At 42.4% G+C, this 24147-nt stretch overlaps 1 protein-coding gene across 1 annotated transcript; it reads right to left on the bottom strand.

Annotated features, from left to right (window-relative positions):
- Window positions 1–1018: 1018 nt before the first annotated feature.
- Window positions 1019–13904, bottom strand: LOC109484928 (homeobox protein prophet of Pit-1-like). Its single transcript, XM_019788286.1, has 5 exons — window positions 13728–13904; window positions 10511–10755; window positions 2233–2444; window positions 1496–1609; window positions 1019–1122 (listed from the first exon to the last, which is right to left on the bottom strand). Exons 1-5 carry the CDS (start codon window positions 13837–13839, stop codon window positions 1035–1037), a joined length of 771 nt encoding a protein of 256 aa, XP_019643845.1. The 5' UTR covers window positions 13840–13904; the 3' UTR covers window positions 1019–1034.
- Between the last annotated feature and the right edge of the window lie 10243 nt (window positions 13905–24147).

The raw sequence follows: 24147 nt of genomic DNA, 5'->3' as shown, positions 1-24147 counted from the left end.
CAGCCGAACAGTAGCCAACATTGCCAAGTGACGAGCCAACCACAGCCGACCTTACTCCCAACCTACTCCCAATCTACTCCCAACCTACTCCCAACCATGGTTGGGGGGGGGGGATTCGTCAGTGTTCGGGAGGCCATATTACTTAGGCTATGTGTGACGGGGGCTTTAGGCATGCCAGTGTACTGTACATAGTAGAGACTGGCGTGACATATTTATTAGATCACAGTGCTAGATTTGGATATAGCAAACAGTATGCTTGAAAATGATCGCACGTAGTAGTCCCAAGTTCTAGTTAATCTTTTACACAATCCCTTTCAATACGCTTTGAAAACACAATCTTTCTTACGCTCAACGTAGGCTACAGGGAACAACGAGTCTTTTTTTTAATGTCAGAATATATGATGATGGGGTTAGGCGAATAGAGATGACCTGTGATTGGCTAGGAACCGCTCTGGAGACCTGGAAAAGAAAAAGATATATATGTTTAGACATTTTTCAGTGGGAAAGTTATAGCAATCACAGCAATAAAAAAACTTTGAAAATGATTTTAATTTCCGCCAATCGTCAAATATAGAGGCACCAAAAGCGACTTCATGGTAGTAAAAGTACTAAAACTATTTTAAAAGTCAATTTTATCATCATTTTTTTTATGTAGTAAGTTGAATCAACCCTATCCTATAGCATACTGATATCTGTGTGTGAGGCAAAAATGCGATATCTCTGAAGGAAAGGTGCTACTTATTTCATATCAATAGTAGTCTGGTTCTAGCTGTTTATTAGTGGTAACAATAGTATGAATTATAAAATGATGACGAAAATGTACTACGAAATGACAGTAAATGTCAATGACAAAGACAATGACATGAACTATAATGTTTTGGTCCTTCAACTTCACTACTGCAACTTCAACTTCACTGTCCTAACAAGTTACTACTCCGACAATAAATCAATTCCTGTGCCCTGCCCACACTACTTAATACAACATAGGGAGGTGCGCCCAACGGTACACACCTATCTTCCGCGCCACCTGTGGCTTACGTTTGGTATTGCAGCACTGGCGCCGACAGGTTGGGATGGTGGGAGGGATTCATTCTGAGTGCCGCTGTCAGGCTTTTGTTATACCTAAAGACAAAGAAAATGACATCTTCAGTCAAAATAACATATGATAGGTGTCCTAAATGCTACGTGTACATAGTATACACCAGTATTTTTTTTGAAAAAAGTCTCTTCATACATGAGAATGTCTGCACACAATAGAAATTCACACTAGCCTGGTGTCCAGTCTATCGAGGTTTGGGCGGGTTGTCTTCGGGCCTTCAGACGTTCCCCACCGCCCAGTTTAACAAGGCTCCCCGGTAGGAGTCTTGGCCTTGCAAAACCTACCGGGGAGCCTAGTTGAACTGGGCGGTGGAAAACATATGTAGGCCCGAAGAGAGCCCACCTAAGCCACGATAGACTGGACACCAGGCTAATGTACACAGGAGAAGGCCCTCACCAGTCGTCGTCGTGTTGCTCCACACGCATGCCCATGTTGGTAGTGGGCGGCATGGAGAACTGTGCCATGGGGGGAGGCGCGTAGGCCGAGCTCGCCATCTGCATCTGAGGGTACCTGGAAAAAAACAACTGCCGTTAGAAACGACTTATATTATATGCCATCTTGCAGCCGGTCCCTTTCACAAAGAAAGGCGTGATGTTGCAAGTCTGGTGTTTCTCTATCGCTTTTTCCATGGCAAATGCTCCGCGGAACTTCATTCGCTTGAGCCCCCACACTGAACTTTCTCGGCCAGGACACGTTTTGCTACTACTACGGAAGCAAATCACCCTTTCTTCCTCCATACTCCATCTGCATCGCTATAGAACCATTTTCCTTGTGAATGCTCCCCAAATTTAGTCCATCGCAACGGAATTTCCCATAGACAGAACACAGGGAAGATATATATAATATTTCTAAATGACCGTCTTTTCAGCACCAAGGACAGGGTGGCCAATATCTCGAAGGCAATTCTACAAGAAACAAATCTAGCACCGCTACTGTTCCTGTTGAAGGGCAGTTTCAAAGATGCTAATGTGTTTAATTGGGAAGCAGGCATATATCTAGATAAACCCAGATTTCAGTGTTTACAGAAATGTTAACACATGCCACCTGTCTTATAGTTATAATCTGTGATGTTTTATCCAGTTTTCTGAGGAAACGAAAGCCATTGACATGCTACAGACTTAGTGATGCTTTACCTTGCACATGAGCTGGCAGGGTTGATGGTGTTGGACATGTGTTGGTACTGGTAGCTGCCCGGGCGGACGGCAGAGTTGTGGCCGGCTGCAGGCTGGTAGATTCCCCGCATCATGTTGTTACAGGAGGCCATGGGAGGCAGGACCGGGGACAGGGCCTTGGACAGCTGCTTCTCCTGCTTACGGTACTTCGCACGGCGGTTCTGGAACCACACCTACACACAGGGTAGAGACACACGGTTTATAACATCTCCAAGTAGATATTTTGACTGCAAAGAATCAAATTGTCCAGGCAGTGTCCAGTTTCCAGACAGTTACCATTTGCCACTCGAAAGTTGGGCTTCCGTAAAAAAAGAGATAACCACTACAAAACAAATCCCGATAATATTATACGCATAAAACACGCCTGCAAAAATAGGCCTGTTTTCTTATTGCGGCATTGAAAGTTAAGACATGGTGGCAGCATATTCAAGTTTTCAACTTATTTTGCCGCCACCAATACTCCTTTTCACTTAAGTGAAGTGAGTAAAGTCGTATAAAGTGCCTTTCCCATGGGCAGGCAAGATCGGTGACATGGCAGGATTCGAACACAGGACCTCTTGGGTCTGAGCCGAGCACTCTGCCACGCTTCCCCACATACCTCTGCTATGCACAGAAAATACCATCCAACAGCAGAAAAAGGAAACATCGATTGTTTTTCTCTCTCATCTACTTCTTTTACAGCAATTAGGAGAAATTGTGCATTTAATTGCCCCTGTGTTGGTATGAACTTGTATGCGTAGTATAACGAAAATGAATCGTATAGCGCTACAGGAAATTGGTATTGTTCCACTTTTCGAGTGATTTTAAAAATTCCTACATATCAAAACGGATTTAATGAATAAAATTACTGTGATAAACAACAATTTCTCACTGATTAGGATCAAATTGTAACGGTTGGTACAGCACAGAGACAGTTCCTATTCCCGAGTATGGCATGTTTTATATATACAAAACTTCATTTCGCATGTTATAGTATGATTCTTTTTCAAAGATTTTCTGTACATATTATGTCCACTGTTTATCATCATATAAGTAGAAAGTCTCACAGAGGAACGTGAAGGTTTGTATGTCCAATCTCTACATTTCGCGTTGTTTTCACAGACAAGTAGGTCTAAAATGTAGTCAGGCTGGTTTGTATTATTATCCGGATCTGTTAACCGCTTGTATTTGCTTCCCCCGAACACTTTTAACTTCTTTAATCTCGGAGCATCTGTCATGATGCCCTCTGAAGGACGCCTTTCTATCTGTCAGCCCACCAAAGAGAAATCAAGCCTGAAAAAATTGTGAAGAAACTGCCGTTGGCAAATTTTGTTTATGATTCCGTTCTATTGAGGTGTATGCAACGGTGAACAAAGTTACTTCTAAAGGCACCCAAAGCGATTTCAGATCAGTAAAACTGGATTTACAAAGTGAATTTTCTGGTTATTTTTATGTAGCAAGTTGAATCAACCCTATCCTATAACATACTGGTATCTGCGAGGTAAAAATGCGATGTCACTGACGGAAAACGGTAGCTTGTTTGGCATCGTAGGCTGGTTCTAGCTATTTATTGGTGGTATAATAAAGGGACTCCTCACGTAGGTTTTTTTCACGTAGGGCTATTTCAAACACTTCAACTATGAAATGATGACGAAAATGTGCTACGAAATTGCAGTAAATGTCAATATGAGACAGATATCCTCATCCAGAATATTTGTTCCGTAAATAATTTCATCAGGTTGGTAAATGATGGAATAGAAAAGTTCTTTTATTCAAGAACCATTTGTTTTACAGTACATGAGCCGACGTTTCGATGACCGTCTGTCACCTTCATCTGGGCTAATATGGCTGGTTTACTGTGCACTGGAGCTAGTTGTTACATGCATTGGGTGCCTTCCAAGCCCATATTTGAATTGGTGTTTTTTTTTCTCTATTTTGTGAAAAAAAAAGCTAAACAAGCATGTGTTATGTATAGTAGTACAACAGATGTACACGTTATTGCCCTGTGATGTGGCACAACAGCCGCCGCCCGGACACTTAGAACAAAAGACGGGGGTTAAACGGCACTGGTCCTAACGCTTCTGTAATTGCCGGTTGCAGAGTTAATGCCTGAATAAGCGTGTGCACGTGTCAAACAATCACAATGAAAATTAATGTTTCAGTTCCACCTCACGCTGGGCCGCGGCTACAAAGTACATTGTGTCTTGAAGAGGCCCTACACTGATATAAGGGACAATTGGAAGCGGCTTATATCAGAGACAAAACGGCGTGTGTCAGGCACGAGTAGCAAGGCTCTTACGCTCCGGTATCGAGAGCTTGTCCGCAGCTGGACAGTCCAGGCCCTATTCACAGGCAAAATTGCCTATTTACTCCTCATGATTACGTGAAAACGCTATTGAGAAGGGGGATCAGTCAACACACAGTACAAAGGGTGTTAGAAAGAGTAGCAGTGTTTCTGAACACTATGTGGACAAAGGCAGGGGTATAGCGAATATGTTTGGATGTCCAAAAAGAATATCGACAAAAATGCCGAAAAGCACCTAAAAATTAATCCTAAACCTAACCTCTTCTTGAAGAGTAAAAAGAAAATACCAGCACAGAAAAGAAAAGAAAACCCGCAAAGAAAAAAGTAAAAACGCCTAAAAACATGTCAAAAATAAGCCAAAACCTAAACTGCTAGAAGAGTATGTTCATCTACATATATGTAGCTCCCAGTTACTCACTCAAACCTGTAAAATACTCCCCACAATCCAGCTTTAAACATGTTGTTTTCTGTTCCACTTTCTTTCAACTTTCTAAACTTTCAAGATTAAGATTTCTACAATTAAAGAAAACTTCTCAAAAACAATTTTACTGCACCTGGAGTGAAACCTTTGTCAGTGTTAAATTTGCGTCAGTTATAAGTATAAGTCATGTGAACGGGTAGTTTTTATACACGATGTCAAGATTGACTAGTGTGCCTGTAACTTAGCCTCTACCAGGCTTCAGAGCCGGTTGGAAAGAGTAAACAAAAATTGGCCAAATAGACAAGGAAGCTGGTCCGCTAAAGGAGTACAGTTTGCCGCTTTCTCCAGCCGCCTCTGAAGCCTGGTAGAGGCTACCTCCTTTCAGTTATGCACAGTGTATATTTTATTGCCATTCGCGCATACAGTACAAAGTACTTGCGACAGTTCCACAAAAGTGTGTGTGGAACAAATATGTTATGTGTATCATGTGTATCATTGTAAACCCATCAATTCAGCGCTATTAAAGGCTGCGATTGCACGGGTAATGACCAATTGCAATAAACCATTTATTATTATTATCATCTTTATTATACTTTATTGTAGTAGAATGATTGCGGCAGCATAATACATTACACACTACCGTCGATTCGACTCGACTTTTAATTCTGGGTATCATGACTCCGATTACACTACGCCTATTACACTACAAGATTCGTGATTTCCTACTTCAGTGCGCGCTGCATTGTACACTTGACTCATAGATTCAATATGATACCTGATGACAAAATCAGAGTACAGTCCGATGGAATAGTTTCTAGTGAACTAGTGTGACACAGATTTTAAAGGCATCCAATGCAATTTCAGGTTGGAAAAATAATATTCTGGATGAGGAAATCTATCCGTGATATTGACATCTACGGTCATTTCTTAGCACATTTTTGTCATCATTTTATACTTGAAGATTTTGAAATAGCTTCGAAAAAAGCCATATCAGGAGTCCCTTTGATTTTGATACCACCGATAAACAGCAAGAACGAGCCTACCATACGAAGCAAGTAACCGTTTTCCGTCAGCGACATCGCATTTCACATATATTATATGTTTGCCTCACAGATATCAGTATACTATTGGGTAGTGTTGATTCAAACTCAACTTACTACATGAAATGACTTTGAAAATTGATGACGTTTGAAAAGATAGTTTTATCGCTTTGTGTGCGCGCTTTGAAAGCATAGAAAAGACGTGCTGAGTACAGCTCAACACCCCTGATACCGGAACTGTCAGTCCTGACTTTCATCAGTAGCGGGTTCTCCGCCCCCACAATCACGGCCTGCCACCCGGGGGACCGTACAGGCCTCATCTAGCTGTCGGGCCGGGGCCGTCCCAAACCCCGAGAGGTCAATATAGGTCTCCGCTCGCCTGCGTGACATCGCCCCATTCTTAATTCATGACTTGGAGGATAGTTACTACAACTCGCCATCTTAAGTTGGCCTTCACTTCGTAGGTAATAACAGTGTGTCACCAAGGGAACGACTTTACGGCTCAAAACACGTTTAAAAATGCGTCGAAATGATGATTGCGCTCGCGATGCAAAAATTGAATCGTTTGAATACAATGGTGACAACAGTCAATATTACACAGTAAGTATATACGACTTCTTTCTTTACCTGAAATTTCAGAATGTGTTTTGCTGAGTAGGATATAAGCAGGCGCAGTGTGCTCGTTGTGTGTGTGTGTCTGCCTTTGCTATTTCGATACAAACATTGAAGTCTAGTTTAAATACAAGCTATCGCGGCAACAGCCCACATTACACAGTAAATCTGTATATGACAACTTCTCTATCTGAAATTTCAGAATGTATCTTTGCTGGGTAGCATATGTAGATAGATCAGACGCAGATTTATTCTGCGTGCTCTCGTTGTGTCCTTTTTCTGTATAGATGCCAGTCACATATATAGACCTCCAATGCCTAGCAAGTCTTCGTGGTGTAGCGAAAAGGACATAAATTTAATCTGCTAGGGCGGAGTAGACATTTCAATATCATTCCTGATAGAATCTACGTAAACACTCATGTTATTACTGGCTATGAGCTCAGTAAACAAGTTTTCAGGTCACAAAGATAGACGCTACACAAAGTTTGTTCCGTGCTTTACCAGAATAACCCACTTCAAGTGTAACTTCGTACACTAGGCTAAATCAGGGCTCAATTTCGCGCCCCGACCTCTCCGAATTCAATTTTGTAAATATTCTCCAACATAATTCTTCCAAAAGTTAATCGTCGGATTGAATTTGAGCGGGGTTACAGGGTTCGAATCGGGGGGCTGTAGAGGAATTGATGGAAAACGTTGGAGACACTGAGTACGTTATATTTATGTACTGAGTGATGGAACACTGTACGTTGGTGCTTCGCAGTTGTAGGCTTGACATTCTGTTCCATTTGCCGGATTTGCTGACTTGCATGGAGAATGAAGCGCTATTCATGATGACAAACGCATTAAAAAGGACGAAGCCCCCCCCCCCTCACTCCCCAACAACATCGATCTACAGGCCTGGCTCTATGCCGTCACGTGACGAAGGGAAAACGCTTTCAACAGAAGTGGTCGCTAATGGACCTTTCATTACCAGACTATTGTTCCCTGCTCCCTTGCTGCTCTCTCGCACTTCCCAAACCACTTCAATTTTCTCGGCGCTTTTAAAGGCACGGTTTGAAAGAGTTACAATGTGTCTGGACGCGTGCATGGAATCCACAAAGCCGACAGAGTGCGCCCGGTCCATTCTTGTCGAGGCCTCCGCAGGCTGACGCCCCAGAGCCCGCCGGCACACGCACGTATGCCACCTGAGCTTTCCCCGAGCCACGGACTTCGATCCTCAATTCAAATCTTTATTTGGATTGAAATGGGTCTTTATTGAATTATTCTCCCAATAAAAACCCAATTCAGCCCTATTAATGAGACCTAGCGAGCATCTCATAAATATGAGCGGGAAAACCGCTAAACGCACCTGCCGACAGACGATCTACTTGTCTCAGTGTTACCGCACAGTCAACCGTGAGCTGATGTCGTCACGGGAGGCGATAGCTGAAGTCAGATGTGAAATCTGTCAGTTGGTTCCTTACCATGTCACGGCGCACGGCCTAGACAGGTGGAAAAGCCCATCTTTTCAACACGACAACTGCCTTAACGCTCCGCGGATTCACACGACAAGCCGCGATATCAAACGGGCATTCTCGCCCGAGAAAACTTAATTTAACAGGACTTGGATAAAGCGCACCATTGTCGCTGTGAAACACACAGGACAACGCAGATGGTGAAGTGTTATATACCCAGTCCAAAAAATCATAATCACCAAAAACAGATTATCTACTGCGAAATTTTTTACCCGATCACTATAGATTTCGGAGATGAAAAATCCCGTTTTAGAAAATAATAATCACCAGAAACAGATTATCTACCTCGATTTTTTTTCGCACGACCACTTAAGATTTTGGAAATGAAAAATCCCGATTTGGAAACGATTTTTTTCCACTGAAAAATAATAATCACCAAAAACAGATTATCTACCGCGATTTTTTTTCGCACGAACACTTAAGAGTTTGGGAATTATTAAAAATCCCGTTTTGGAAACGAATTTTTTCGAGTGAAAAAATAATAATCACCAGAAACAGATATCTACCGCGATTTTTTTTTCGCACGAACACTAAAGATTTTGGATCCCGTTTTGAAAATTAATTTTACCCAGTGAAAAAATAATAATCACCAAAAACAGATTATCTACCGCGAAAATATTTTGCACGAACACTTAAGATTTTAGCCTGGGTGCCACCCGATTTGTAACGGCAACCCCGAAGAAATCGGGTAGCACCCAGGCTATAAAGATTTTGGAAATTATTAAAAACGTTTTGGAAACAAATTTTTCTCAAAGTATCTACACTGCGGAAAGGTTGAACGATGTCTTTATCCCCGAACACCGACAGTTCCATTCAAGCCTACGGTCGTGTTCAGTTGTTGTGTGGTTCTTTTCTTTTCCCTTCCCTAAGAGTTAACTAGGAGGGAGGAGCGCTTCGCTACAGGACTGCACTGGGACCTCCGTCCATCTGTCAGAAAATCCCTCACACTTTCGCATAAACACAAGACAACAGATAGAAACACACATTTATATACTGTCCTAACCGTGGATGTTTTTCGCGAATCTTCATTGTGGTGTAGTACTAAAATGTATTTGATAAAGTTGACAGAGAAAAAATGTCGACATTATCCTCTGGCAGAAAAAAAGCCATAGAGACATATTCCGGAGCCCGCTGATGTGGAAATAACGGCAATCAGTTCGGGATCATTGAACTGTTAGTAAACCTACCATTATTACTCAGCGGCAAAGAAAAACAATACCCAAAGCCCGCCGAGATTTCAGATTTCCCCCGACAAGGATTAGTCATGCACAGGAATCCTCGTTTGGCGCGGGAGGAAGGAACAATAATCTCAGCTCAGTTTTCCGACAGATGAACTCGACTGGTGTTCCCCTTTTTTTTCTTCTTCTTCTCATTCTAAAACATCTGTTCTTCTTAGCATAGGGAAAGGTTGGCAGATTATTCTTTACTTCCACAAAATTACTGGGGCAACCGGGAAAAGAACCCTCCACAAGTCACATGGTGGGGAAAGAAACATATTCGTCAAAGGTTTCGCTTCTGTCCGTACTGTCAAAATGGGGTGTTCCGAAAAATTTAAGATATATACGCACCTCTTAATACGTATGTTACTCTCGTTCATGAAAATTATTCTTTGTCAAGTTGATCGTGATATTTGTCAGTTGATGAAACACAAAGAAAATGGTAGCACGGTAGATTTGTTACCGGCTTACTCGAAAAACGCGCTCGCTAAAGGTAGCGAAAATCTACCGGGCACCGTACAGTAGTTTCTGCGCTGTCGCCCAACTGAAAGCGGCTAACACTGTACCGTACTTGACGGTAAACATCAATATGTAGACATCTTAATCTCAAAGTCCGGTAAAACATATAACACATGTCCTACATTCATCCGCGCATGTTGAAGTCGGTGTTCTGAACAATGGAGTTCTATATTGTTCCGCGGTGGGTGGCCAGGCAGCCCGACTTTTGACCGACGAACAACCGACAGCCACAGGACTGAATAACAAGCAGGGCACGTTTTAATCGGGCAATGTTCACTATGACTTAAGCTATAGCAGGATATGCGAAAAAGTTACGACACAAACGATACAAACAGCCATTTACGATCTAAAATTCACTTCCTTCTAGAGTTAGAAAACAACGCAGAAACTATAGACAAAATGATAAAGGTTAACGTTATCTTCATGACTAACACTTACTTTAAAACATTTACATAAACTTAAAGTTAAAGACGCACAACACAAATTCTAGGGTGATTCCTTTCAAAATTACTTAAAAGCAAGGAATGATTTATCATTCTTAAAGTAATACAAGCTACACTTTTAGTTTGAGGCGTCCGGCTTTTACTTCTGTTTTCTACATCATTAAGAATGTACGTAAATTCTGTATGTACCTGGATTCTTGCTTCGTTCAGTTTGGTGGCTCTAGCCAGCTCCTCTCGGACATAGATGTCGGGGTAGTGGCTCTTACTGAAGGCCTCCTCCAGCTGGGCCAGCTGCTCCTGTGTGAAGGTGGTCCGGTGGCGGCGGCGGGCGGGAGTCGGCGGGATGGCGGGGTTGGGCGGGGTGGTGGCCGTGTCCCGCCCGAGCCCTGCGCCCTCACTCGGCTTCGGCTTCTTGAAGGCCCCGTCCGGGCTCTCTGTGATCGGCGGATAGACGGGAAAGTCAGTGCAAATCATCGGCAAGTGGTAAAACATCTGGAATAATACGTTTCTTGCTGTTCCGAAACCGCCGCTGGAAGGTTCGAGTTTTCTAGGGTACAAACACTCCCGTTGTGGTGACTTCTAAACAACGCCGCAGCAGTGCTTGTGTGTATGCGGCTACTCGGTCCCTCCTCCGGGGTACTGCGTATTGCTACAAGTCGGTCGACTCGAAAAGATCGCTAAAAGGACCGATTCTTGCACCACACAAAGAAGGAGAGGCGACGACAACAATGCCCGCTCGTGAGAGACGTACAGAAAGCCGCATGCACCTAACTTTGACACACAAGGCTGTAGAAATAACCCGATTCCGTGTATGATACAGGCGAAATCTAAATCTATTAGAAACAAAGTTAGTTATCGTCCATATGCCACATGGTTCACAGGACATCTAGGGAGCTGTGCTAAAGATCAAATATTCTGCTCTAAGCCGAATGTATGATTCAAACGAATTGAATCTTCTTTTTTTCTTTTTAACTTAACTTGTCCACACCGTGTATCGTATATAATGCGACATCAAAACCTCAGTATACAAGTCAACTGTATTCGTGACCTGCCTTAATATGATACTGTGCGCACAAAAATATCATATCATTCACGGCAATAATGTGTAATTCTGTTATAAAAAATGAGTTCAGGTCGTTTGATAAACCGAATCAACAAATTTTTTGCTGGCAATACTGTCGTGAGGGCACTGACAACATATTTTACTCAATTTGCCAATAGGATTTAAACGTTGTCGCTTCCATTTGGGTCGACTTTCAACATTGTTTCGTTGCAAATACATGTACATGTTTCCGAAAGGATGAAAAAAAATGCGCGAAGTAAAAATGACTGGGGATTTCAGTGCGTGGACATCAAATTGTAATTATTTGCCATTTAATTATTGTAAACTGTTGAAAATGACCGGTAGCTCGAAGGAAATGATACATGTACATTTGTAAGAAATACTTATATTTTCAGTACGTGTACATGGTGCAACATAAAAAAAAACACTTTTCTGTCGGGCATCGCTACGAATATTCGTCAACTAGAGATAGTCGATTTCTCTGCTTCAACATTCATGTTGATCCATCTTAAACGGGTGTGATAAGAAAAAAAAAACAATATCTCACAAAACCCTTGAATTTTCGGACTTTTTACATACACACAGTTAAACGTAAAGTGTAAATATAGTCCCGGCCGTTCCATATTTTTTACAAGGTTAACACGGTAAAGACGAATAAAACTTGTGTAAGTGACAGTCAAGTCATAAGACGTTAGTTAGATTATTATATTTCAGAAAATTTGCGTAGTTTAATTTTTGGACCTTTTACATACATACAGTTAACGTAAATTTCGAACTGATATAGTCTCGGGCGTTCATAGTTACGGGGTTAACACGGTAAAGAAAAAAAATTGTGTAAGTGACGGTCAAGAAATAAGACGTTAGTTAGACTGTAATATTTTTAAAAAATTGCGAACTTTAAGAACGTTACTATTTGTACTACCACGAGCTTCGGCTGTACACACTTAAGTAAGAAAAATCGTCAGAAAAATGTTCCTCACAGAAAATTCGAAAGCCCAATAAAACGTCATATCGTCTGATTTCAACAAACGTCTCAACCATCGACACCCAAGTTTTACATAACCCTCGTCTATTACTGCATCTATAGCCCTAAATTGCTGGCCGTAAAGTAGTTTCTTATGACATTATGACTTGTATAGTTGCCGGGGATGGGTCTGATCTAATCGCGAGCGGCCGTAATGAGGAATCATCAAGCTTGTAGAGGGGAGAGAAAATTTGATTCTGGGGCCGAGGCTGTACGAGCTGCGCGCGCTAAAAATCTTCCCAGCCGCCTGCGTCAGTTCGCCTTCTTCACAAGCACTTCACGACAAACTAGATCCCGACGATGAAAACCCAATCGTCCCTTGAATATGAGGGATGCAGATTCGATTTAGACGCCATGAATCGAGGATAGAATTTTCCTCGTGAAGTTATTATGCTTATAAGAAATGGCATTTCCCTTCGCAAGTTTGTGCAAGCAAATTTGTAAGAAGAAAATATTTGCCCCATTCCCCCGTAGACCGTTTCAGAAGAGGTTGTTTTTTTTTCTTAAATTTCATAATCGCTAGGAGAATACAAAATCGGGTTATTTATTTATTTGTTGATAAGGAATTTAAAGAGTTAAGTCAGACGAAATACCAGTTTTAGGGAAGCGGCATCAAACAGGTTTACGGAGCGGGGTTTGAGCGGGATTTGGCGCCGCCGACAGCAGGTTGGCTTAACCGCGCGGCCCCCCCTCTGGCGGGATTTTTCTAGAAACGTTCGAATTTTTTTCTCTCACGGAATGTCCAAAATGGGTAACGTACAAACCAACTCAGTCCCTTCGTTCTGAGTCAAGAGAAAAGAGAGACTTGTGTATGCGCTAGAGGAATTTGCGCCTTTTTTTGTGAACGACGTAGTTCATCGTTGAGCTTGAAGGCAGCGCGCCGCGAATAGGAAGAGTTGTGCCGGCGGGGTGTAGCCACACTGTCCGCCGCGCGCGGACACATCGTCAAAGTGCACTCAGCAAAACAACCCAGCTCTCTCAATCACCGCAAATAGAATGATATCCACAAAATATATACAATTGTAACTGCCAGATCAACCATTTCAAATTAACTTCTGCACACAATTACTCACAAACTAAGCGAATTATAGTTTCAATGCTTCCCAGCTTGTTCACTTGGACGCGTCAAACAGGACATTATGAGATTTATAATAGTTGCCCAAAGTCTACGGGTGGTGTAGTGACAAAGTTAACGAATTTACAAATATTCGATTTTGAAAGTGACTGAAACTATTGACTTAAATCATCGGCACAAGTGGCCCGGTTCGGCTTGGCGAGAGATCTGGTCACAACTGACAAGGAACTTAAATAAATTTTACCTGCAGCGCCACTGAGTGCGCGAACGGCCGCGCTTCTCTCCAAGTACAGGGAACCGAATTCGTCACATTTTCTCTTCTCGGAACGATCGTCTGTCAGCCGGTCGTCAGCCATTTTCCTCAGGATTGTCCGCCTTTTTTTTCGGGCCCAGCCGTTCGTACGTGGAAAAGCGCTGTAGATGTTTTAAGATCCGTGAGTGCTTCGTTGGTAACTTTATATGGATCCCCAGCCAAACCCTGGATCTGCCCTCTGACCAACCAGTGGTCACGCCTTCCTCTAAATTAGATTTGGTGGTTGCTGATTGGTCCGTGCACGGCGATTTCACTTGTTGGGCAAACAAAGGGATAATCCTGGCCACCGACGGGGGCGTTTCTTTTTCATTACTGCACCGTTTATGAACACGTAAAACGGCTTCCTAAGTATGCGGAATCTTTTGTGGGGAAGCGGTGAGTGTCGTCGTGAACAAGCGGCTTTGAAGGGAAGAGCGGGCGGTGTCAGACCCCGAGAATCGCGCGGTGAGCGCGGCACACACACCTGCCATATCCGCTAGCAATTCTATCTCGCACTCTCCCAACCAAGCACAAAGCGACCATAATACCATTAGCCAGGGAAAAGTGTTACTGTTAATGAACGTTTACAAGAAACAATTAAAACAGAAAGGCCGCTGTCGTGTAGGATCTAAATCCATTAACCCGAGATGTTGAAAGTAAACAACATTCTTGTACAAAGTGTAGGCTGGGAAAAAGGATGTGGTTTGTAGCGTGTTGTGGTGTGTTGCCGTGAGCACAGTTTTGTTGTTGGGAAGGGAACACGGTCACAAACAGTTGGTCCATGAAAGGGGAGAGGGGACTTCGCTTGTAACCCGAGACTCCGCCAGTGACAAGGCCAGCAAAGGGCGCAGAAGATTTTTGTGGGAAAGTTTAGAAGCTATCGGCGGGCCTACGCAGTCGCCAACTAATTACTTGGGAGTGCACCAATGCAACGGTGGATTAGGCAGAAGTCGCTGAAGAATAAATGCGCATATCGGATGAACTAATGACTCCCGCTTCGCAACACTGAATCGATTGTCAACTCCTTTCACTCCGGCATCGATTGCTTTAATTAGTCTCCAGGAGGAACCCTCACATGCCGCTCTGTTTTCATTCTTCCACATTAACTTCCCGTTCCTTCGGTGAGAAAGTAGCGTTTTGGTCACCACCGAATGAAAGGGTCCCAGTGAAACTTTAGGCAAAGTCATTCAGAACACACGGAGTGTTAATTTTCATTCCGGGCGGAAAAGGGCGCATAGCTCTCGCTAATATTTCCCGCCCATGAATGGGACATTGTGCATCCTTTTCACAGCGATTTTCCCAGCCGACGAGGTGGATTTAAGAAGGGTTGATTGTGGTGCTTTTTCCCTGCCTGAACCTGTGCGGAGCGGTAGGTCCCGTGTTGGGAGCTGAGAAAATTAGAACCAAGCGGTGTCAGGACCCGCTACCGTCTAACGGGACCACGGCTCATTACACATGCAGTGACGGGACCGTTAAGTTGTAACCCCGAAAACGCGAGGGGAATCACCGAGTTTTCCTCCTTTGTCATACGGCCTGGATTTGAGCACATCGCGGGAGGAATTTTTAACATTTAGCGAGGTGTACGTTTCTCAATGCGCTGTCGTATCACATCACGTCCCTTTTTTCAAACCCAGTGAGAAGAAATCATTTTGTAGAAGTGTGAAGCTATCAAGAATGCTTGTGAGAAGGACCTGTGTAGTCGTCATTATTTCTGGTGCCATGCGCTTCCTTCTATATACGTGGAAGGCAAGAATTTTGTTTCCGATGTTTAACCTGTCCTATTACCACGCGGAAAGTGAAATTCGATGTAATACAGGGGGAATAATAGGAGTCCATTTGCCGGGGAAGTGAAATCGCGACGAGGCCAATCCGCACGAGAGGCCCATTGTGCCGCCACTTGTGCGCGCATTAAATTCATCACGAATCTCGCGATTGAAATTATGTACCTATTACAAGTCTATTAATCTGCCAAATTGAGGTCAAGCCAATTGACCATGAGTAACGAAGCGCGATGCGCCCGGAAAGACGGGACTGACAGTAAATTGAATTTGCCGTCTTCCCCGGAGGATGGGGGATGGGAGGGAGCGGCATCACCTGAGACCCCGGTTACCATGGAGACATCATCCGGGGGAGGAGGGAGGGAGGACCGGCGGGGCACCTGCCGTCTACTGATTGACAGAAGAGAGAAAAGTTCACGTCTGATTTCGAATAAAAGTCCCCAGGACGCGTGGGGAGGGGCCGAATCATCAGATTCTACTCGTCTAACGAGAAGCCTTTGCCCTGTTGGTGTTCAAGGTGTTAAAGTCAGGGAATTTTTAAAAACCCAAAGTACGTACCATTTTAGCTTAGTTATCTCACTTTGCAACAGTATAATATTTTGTAGGAAAGCGCCGTACACATAGTCTCCAAGCAGAGGTTTAGGTCACGGCTTATTTTGACGTGTTATAATAAAATAGGCTTTTTCATCGGGCTTTCTTATTTGTACTGGTATCTTGTTGTTTTTCGCCAGTCCAGCTCGGATGGCAAATGCAAACTGCCTGGCCAATTTGATACTGTCTTTGCAGCCACTGAAAGATCTGCTTGGAGATTACTTTAGACAGTTGTCGTTAACGTACAAGTATCTAAAACTTATTCTTGACGTGCCATGTTTAAAGTTGCTGTTTTCTATACGTGGCTGCATATTTTACCAAGGAGGTTAACCTAGCTCCTTGATTTTATTATTAAGTACTCTCCAAGAAGCCGATGTATAAGCTTCGACTCCTTCTAAAAGTGTTTTAGGCGTTTTTATCGGGCTTTCTTTTTGCACTAGTATCTTTTCTTACCCAGCTGTGCTGTGTTGGATGCTGCCTGGCCAATTTGATAGTCTTGTCAATTTGTTACTGTGTTTCCGATTTTATACTGTCTTTCAGTCACCAAAAGATCTGCTTGGAGATCAGATTTTACGTTTTTTCCCAACCTCCAGCTAGCCTGGGTAAATTCTAGAAATCTGGAATATTTGGAGGCGTCAGATGACGTGTCGTTTTGAGCAGAAACAAGTGGATTATCCGGGCGCCACATGCGGACTAGTTCCCGCTGAGACACCGCTCAGTCAACATCAGATAACACGGCACGACTGCACCGGCTACACCGCCACAATTCTCAGGTTACCACGTTACTGTACGATACTAAACAAAAAGTTACAGTCCATGTCTCGCACAATTTAGATAATGTTTCATTAAAGGCATCCAATGCGATTTCAGAGCAGCAAAAGTGGAAATATTATGAAAAAGGCAATCTTTATGATATTGACACATACTGCTTCACAATAGCACATTTCAATCAGTATTTCACACTTTGGGCATTCAAAACTGCAGAAACAAGCCCCAAGATGAGTCCTTTATTTTCAGGGTGGTACCCCAAAAATCAGCCCAGGGCCCTTCCAGCAGTAACCACTTTCCGTCAGAATTTTGGGCATTTTTGCTTCACGAGGTTCAATATACATCGGAATAGTGTGGTTTCAACTGAGTATGTAGATTAGTGATTAGTGATTAAGTTTGATGTTTAAAAATCAGGTTTCCAAGCCGTAATAATGGCATAAAAACTGCATTGGATGCCTTTAAATGTCTAGCAAATTTAAGCTCTTTTACTACGTATAACCTATATATTCGTGCACATTTCTCTACATCTTCTTTGCCGTGTGTGCAGCTATGTAAAGTAACTGGGATTAGTCGATGGCTCGTATGGCAGCTTTTGTGATTATCCAAAAGAATATGCTGTTCACACCGCAGTGCTAAGACAGCTTTATAGAGCTCGAGCTGATGTCCTGTTATATTTGTTATAATATTTCTCTTATTACTATGGTTATTGTTGTTATCATTATGGTTATAATCGCGAAATTTTTGTTGTTATTTATTTAGTTATTTTTTATTTATCTATTTATACATGTTTTAGTGTGTCACCCTTGTTAGTACGACTCTACAGCTTTTCGAATTATATTTCAATTATGCATTACAAGAAAGAGACAAGCCGAATCGACATATTCGAATATACTACCCACTCTAGCGTGTACATTTGTAAACACTTATTTTTCTTTTGTGACCTATACTTATCCCAATGGGGCTAATGCATATAATAAAGTAAAATTTATTTATTTACTACCACGCACTTACATTAATTTGTAAAGGTTAACTCTATTAATTCATATGATACATATCATATCACATGTAATGACATTTTTAAGAGATGTCGTTATCTATGATATGATATGTATGATGTGATTTTAAACGTTTGACGTCGATGTCAAGTGGTCAGATGTTATTAACTTTTCCACTAGAGTCTGCGACACTGAGTGACCAAAAATTCGACCGATCACCCAATTTTTTTAGGTCAGAAGTATTTCCATACAAACACGTGCTAAGCACCTTTTCCTGAGTTAATTTTTTTTCACAAGGGAGAGAATTGAATAATTTTTTCACAAGTATAAGTCAAAGAATTGATACGACCTCTTACTAGTGAAAAATGAGTTAGAGTTCCCCTAGTATTAACATATGAGTTATAATTAACTCATTGTTTATTATAATACATATAATTTATTTTGTTACAAGTACATACATCGCAATGACACCACTATTCCTCTTAGTTCGTCTTTTGCACTCTTTTCTAAACACTAACTAAATAAATGTGCCGAATAATCAGATCTCATACATAAAGCCCCTGTCACAATTAGCCTAATATGGCCTCCCGAACACTAGTCGAACTCCCCCTCACCCCACCCCCAACCATGGTTGGGAGTAGGTCGGGAGCCAGGTCGGCTGTGATTGGCTGGTGTTCGGCCAGGTCGGCTACTGTTCGACTGCGCCAGCCAAAATGTTTGAAACATTATCGGGTGTTGGCTGGTGGCTGGTGTTCGGGAATATTTCGGACCGTAGTTGGCAGTCAAATTTGACTCTAATTTAACTCACATTCGATTTGATTGTTACAGAAATTTAGGCGTAGCATAAATCTGGTCAGACTGCTCCCGAACTTCAGCCAACCTTGGCGGAACCTATCGTCAACACCCGAACGTTTTAAACGTTTTAAAACGGGGAAGGTTCTGAATGTGTGACTGGAGCTAAATGAACGAATTGTTTTCACGTTTTGTGTGTTTTGTTGTCTTTTGAATCATACACCTAGCTTAAACATCGTGCATTATATTCCAGTTATAAGACCAGGGCAGGGGTCACAGAAATCTAATTTTGGTCGCTCTATGGTCGCTTGGAGATCACTGTCTGTTGGAAAGGTGTTCTAACCTTGTCAAGTTAAACAGCCCCGTGTATAGTACAGACTGACGTCTGACGACCTCACGAAATAACCTGTCAGGCGGTTGTGTGGAAAAACTATAGCTACGATCACGGTTGTAGCCCCTGTCAGTGTGGGTAGTCTCTAGCAGGCTTCAGAAGCGGCTGAAAAAAGAGAGAAATTCTTGAGCGGCAAAATGTACTTCTTTTAGCGAAGCAAGTCTCCGAGTTGGCGTGTTGTCTATTTGGCCAATTTCTACTTCTTGTAGCCGCTTCTACTGCTTAGCTGCGTAGTCGGACGTTTCTAGCGGCCTGTTTGTTTCGATGAGCGCGACGGTTTAAATTTCTTGCTGGGAGAGTTCAGAAACAACCACGCCCCGACCACAGCTGACCAACTCCAAACACTTCTGGGAGAATACTTGAGCTCGGCCAGGGACCGATCATGGCTCATGGGAAAAGGCATGTGTCTATACTGACTTCCAAATCGTATCATACACGATTTATAGGCACCCAGGCTCGATTTTTTTATTCCAACATTTCATGACTGGACATGGTGACGACACACTCAAATTATATCAACTTATTTTATACCGTCACCAACGCAGAGGACAAATACGGAACAGGACAATACTCATTTGAGTTAAGTGAGGAAAGTCTTGTAAAGTGCCTTTCCCAAGGGCACAAGATCGGTGGCATGTCAGGACTCGAACCCGGGACCTTAGGGTTCCGAGTCGAGTACTCTGCCGCTACGCCACACGACCCCACCCAGGTTCGATTTCAGAACAGTAAAACTTTAACGGCGCAGGTACTGTTCTGTTGTCTTTGTAAACCCCCTGTCACACATTCAGAACCTTCTCCCGATCACCAACCAACCAAGGTTGCAAGATTGGCGATAGGTTGGGAGCAGTCTGATCAGATGTAGACAGCGCATATATAGCTTTCGTTACGAATCGAATCCAAGTTGAGTTGAATTTGAGTCGGATTTGACTTCCAACCACGCCCCATTAAATTGTGTGAATGTTACATGTACGACAGTTTTATATCTCCCAGTTAATGAACTGATGTGCAACACGTGTTTGAATGACACTTGGCAATCTCTAAATTTTATTTAATGAAACATAAAACAAAACTTGAGGGAATATCAACAATCAACAAAATATACTACAATAACTGACAGATATAAAAGTTAACACGATGTAGATTTAGTCGCTAAGACTTGTGATGGTTCTAGATCCTTCTGAGTTCCAGATGGCTGTCAGATATCACACTAACCATTGCCGCAAGGCAGGTTTAAATATAACATGGCAACATCGTCACGATGGCGAAACTAAGTTTGCTATTTGAGTTTTAATGAAGGCTTTCTTGTCTAATAGTGCGTACATATATGGTCAGGTATTGCTTCTTAACTATTTTGGGTTGTGTGTTGCCAGTGCTCTGTTTTTATTCAGGCAAATATTCACAGGCAAATGTTCAATAAAAATAATTGTCGAGACTTTAGTCCTAGATTCTATCTAGTTCAAATATAAAATTAGAACCCTTGATGTATTATTCAGGCGTTCCAAGTGTTCCTCCTCCCATATGTAACATATCAACAGTGCATATCTAATCCCCATATGATGAAGAATATGCATCAAAACACATTTTGAGAGAACAGTTACCAAATGCAAATTTTACCAGAACGCTTCCGTTGCCACTGAGTTTGCTGTTCAATTTAAAAACCAACAACAGGTGTTCGGGGGCCTTTTTGCTGAACACTTTTTAGAGTTTACTCTGACCACATCACTGTCAGGCTTGATATAAAATATCTAACTTCAGTTAAGAGAAGACTTGAAATTACATTTAGAACAGTCTTTTGTAACTGTGTATGACATGTAATTTCAACTTGTTTGAATATATGTTGTAAATCCACCTATACTACAATACTGCGTCTATTGTTCGAAATGACAGTTTTTCAACCATGGTAACTGTTTTTATCTAATTGTGATTATTATAAATTTGGTTCTAAATTCAGCGTTACACACTGCGAATACCAATAAAGCCATCTTGTATCTTGTATCTAACATTCCTTCTTGCATTCTGCAATTAGACTTCACAATAAATCAACTCCCTGGTGTCTGTATTAGCCTCGGTCTTTGCTTTCCTGTGTTGTATTGTGTATTAAGTGTTACTTTAACAAGTGTAATTAATAAACATGTATCCATATGAACCATAATAGTTAACATCGATCTACACAATTATATGTACCGCTTTGTAACCTAATGTGAAACACCGCTGTTGTAGCAAACTTAACACAACTCAGTGAAGACACACAATGTTTTTCCCTGCCAATGTGTGTTTGAAATTGAATTAAACATTGAAAATAAATTTTAAAAAAAGAGATTACTTCTATGTTAGGAATCAGAGTCAGCGCGATGAAAATATGAGTTATATATCATATCATCAAGGAAATTGTTGATGCGTGGAGATCTCTCAGCCTGCCAATAAACAAGATAATCTAGTTAAGGACACTGGAGGATCAAAGAAGTCAGGATAGCCGTGGGCGGGAAGCTTCATGATGGGAACGTCTTTGTTGTCATCCCTTAGACCGGAGATAGAGGCTACATCTTTCTCATCCTTAACTTCGTTACTAACTCCCTTGCTTGTCGCTAACTCTATTACTACCCCCGCTCACGAAACCGTCCGAGGCGGGCCCGGCGCGCGCTTTGATGCGACAACTCTCGCCTGAGAGAACGTTGGTCTCCCGATTCTGACGCCGTTTAGTCGCGTGGCTAATTTATAAACCGTCTTCCAACAAAATAAGGGGGCAAAACAACCCCAAACCCTAGCCTCTACCAGGCGTCGGAAATGTAGAGTATAAAGATGTTCATTGAGAAGAACATGACACAGTGGCAAGACACAATGTCGTAGTTTTGGTGTGCTTTTTGGAAGAAATTCAGTGTGTTGTTGTGTTGGGTTTGGGCAGCCTCTACCAGGCTTCGGGAGGCGGCCGGAGAGAGTAGAAATTGGCCAGATAGAGAGAATAACAAGCCAGGGGAATTGGTCCAGTAGAGAGAACTGTTTGTCGCAGCCGGACTAACTCCCCTGGCATATTATCTCTCTATTTGGCCGATTTTTACTCTTTCCAGCCGCCTCCCGAAGCCTGGTAAAGGCTACCCAAACCCAACACAACGCAACGACACAAAACTACGAAATTGTGCCTTGCCATTTTGTCATTTTTTTTTTCAATAAACATTCTAATTCTTTACATCTCTAAAATCTCAGCAAAAGGCAATTGGGTAATCATATGAAAAACATCCTGTTATGTTCAAATGGTATCATGTGCATGGATTTAAAAGAAGTTAAATTTTGCAAACCAAAAGCGGCGCCTAGCAGCTTCTTGTAGTACTGAACCGATTTCAACTGAACCGTACTTTAAAATGTTGTTCTACGTATGACACTCACGTTGTTCCTTAGCCTCTACCAGGCTAAGGGGCGGCTGGAAAGAGTGGAAATTGGACAAATCGACAGATAACATATCAGGGGAGTTAGTGAGCTAAAGCCCCTGTCACACATTCACGAATTTGGCCTCCCGAACGCTTAGCACAGTTTGTCGCTCTGAACTGCTAATAGTGGACAAACTTCCTGGTGTGTTATCTATCTATTCGGTTAGTTTCTACTCTTTCCAACCGCCTCTGAAGCCTGGAAGAGGCTAGTTGATCCTGTCTGCCGAGCAGTCCCAAATGTTTTTCACACAAAAACCGGTGTAAACTAGAACTGGGGTACAGTGGTGCAGTAGTCCCCACTGAATCTGGAACATTGCGTGCAGAGATCAATAGCAATATTCCGACTTGGTCTGGACAAGATCCTGATTTCAGCTTGTGAAGAATTCATGAAACCACCGATTATCGACCATTTAGCGGACTGATTACCACCAATTACAGGTATTAATAATTGAGGACATTTTGTCCGACGACTGTGCGGTACATTTTACAGACCATAGACAGATCTCACTCTGGGCCACTGTCCGTGTTAGGGCATTGTTGTCCGTGGTCAATTACTGTGTCCTGTCAGCATTACTTCGCTAATGACTATGGACATATGGGACCCAGGGGGACTTCAAACATGGAGGGATACACCATGAAGATTTAAGTACACTTGGATGGGTAGCTTTTGAAAAAGGTAAAGGGAGCAGGATAGGTTTTTAAACTAAAAACTAAAAAGTTGAATCAAAACTATCCCATGGCCTACTGATATCTGTGAGGCAAAATGCGATGTCGCTGACGGAAAACGGTTGCTTGTTTTGTATACATATCGTAGGCTGGTCCTATATATCTATGGGCGGCACCCAAAGAGACGCTTCTCGTAGCTTGTTTTGGGTTCTATTCCAAACGATTCAAGTATGAAATGCATGATGACGATATTGTGATGAGCACAAACAAAAATGACAGTAAATGTCAATATCAGACAGATTTCCTCATTCAGAATATTTTTTCTTTGGTAGCCCTGAAATTGCATTGGATGCCATCTGGTCTATCGTACACACTGTTTCCGCAGATCTAAGTCGAGGATAATGAAATAGTTACAGATACATGTAACGCTCATCAGGCTTTAGTGTACACTGATGAGGTAATCGATAGGTAAATTGGCGATCATGATTGGTGTATATTCACTCGCTAATTAGATTACAACAAAGAGGTGACGGGATCACCCTGTCAGCAGAAAAGGCTTGACTTGTATCTCTATGTTCTGATCACAGCAAATTAATTTATCTTAAAAAAACTGAGACTTCTTACTTTATTCATTATTTTTCTGTCTACCTGTCCATGCATGTTGTCACTGCTGTAAACTGCCACACTACCATCCCGGCTATCGGCCAGCTTCTGGGACCTAAATTCCTGTGTCTGACCTTTTGTGGTCTGTGGTTAGGTAACTCCAACCACCCACGCGTGATGTCACTCAACTGTACAGACGCACAAGCATACGGAGAGAGATAAACGGATGTGGGAAGGGACACACGGAAAGAGACACAGAGAGAGAAAGAAGAAGAAGAGAGGAGCAGAGAGCGAGAGACGCACAGAGAGAGAGAGAGAGAGAGAGAGAGAGAGAGAGAGAGAGAGAGAGAGAGAGAACGAACGAAC

This window comes from Branchiostoma belcheri, unplaced genomic scaffold (assembly GCF_001625305.1).
Source record: "Branchiostoma belcheri isolate BF01 breed outbred unplaced genomic scaffold, Haploidv18h27 scaffold71, whole genome shotgun sequence".
NCBI classification, from domain to species: domain Eukaryota; kingdom Metazoa; phylum Chordata; class Leptocardii; order Amphioxiformes; family Branchiostomatidae; genus Branchiostoma; species Branchiostoma belcheri.
The sequence above is the reverse complement of the archived record's forward strand: the minus strand, read 5'-3'. Positions and strand labels throughout refer to the sequence as shown.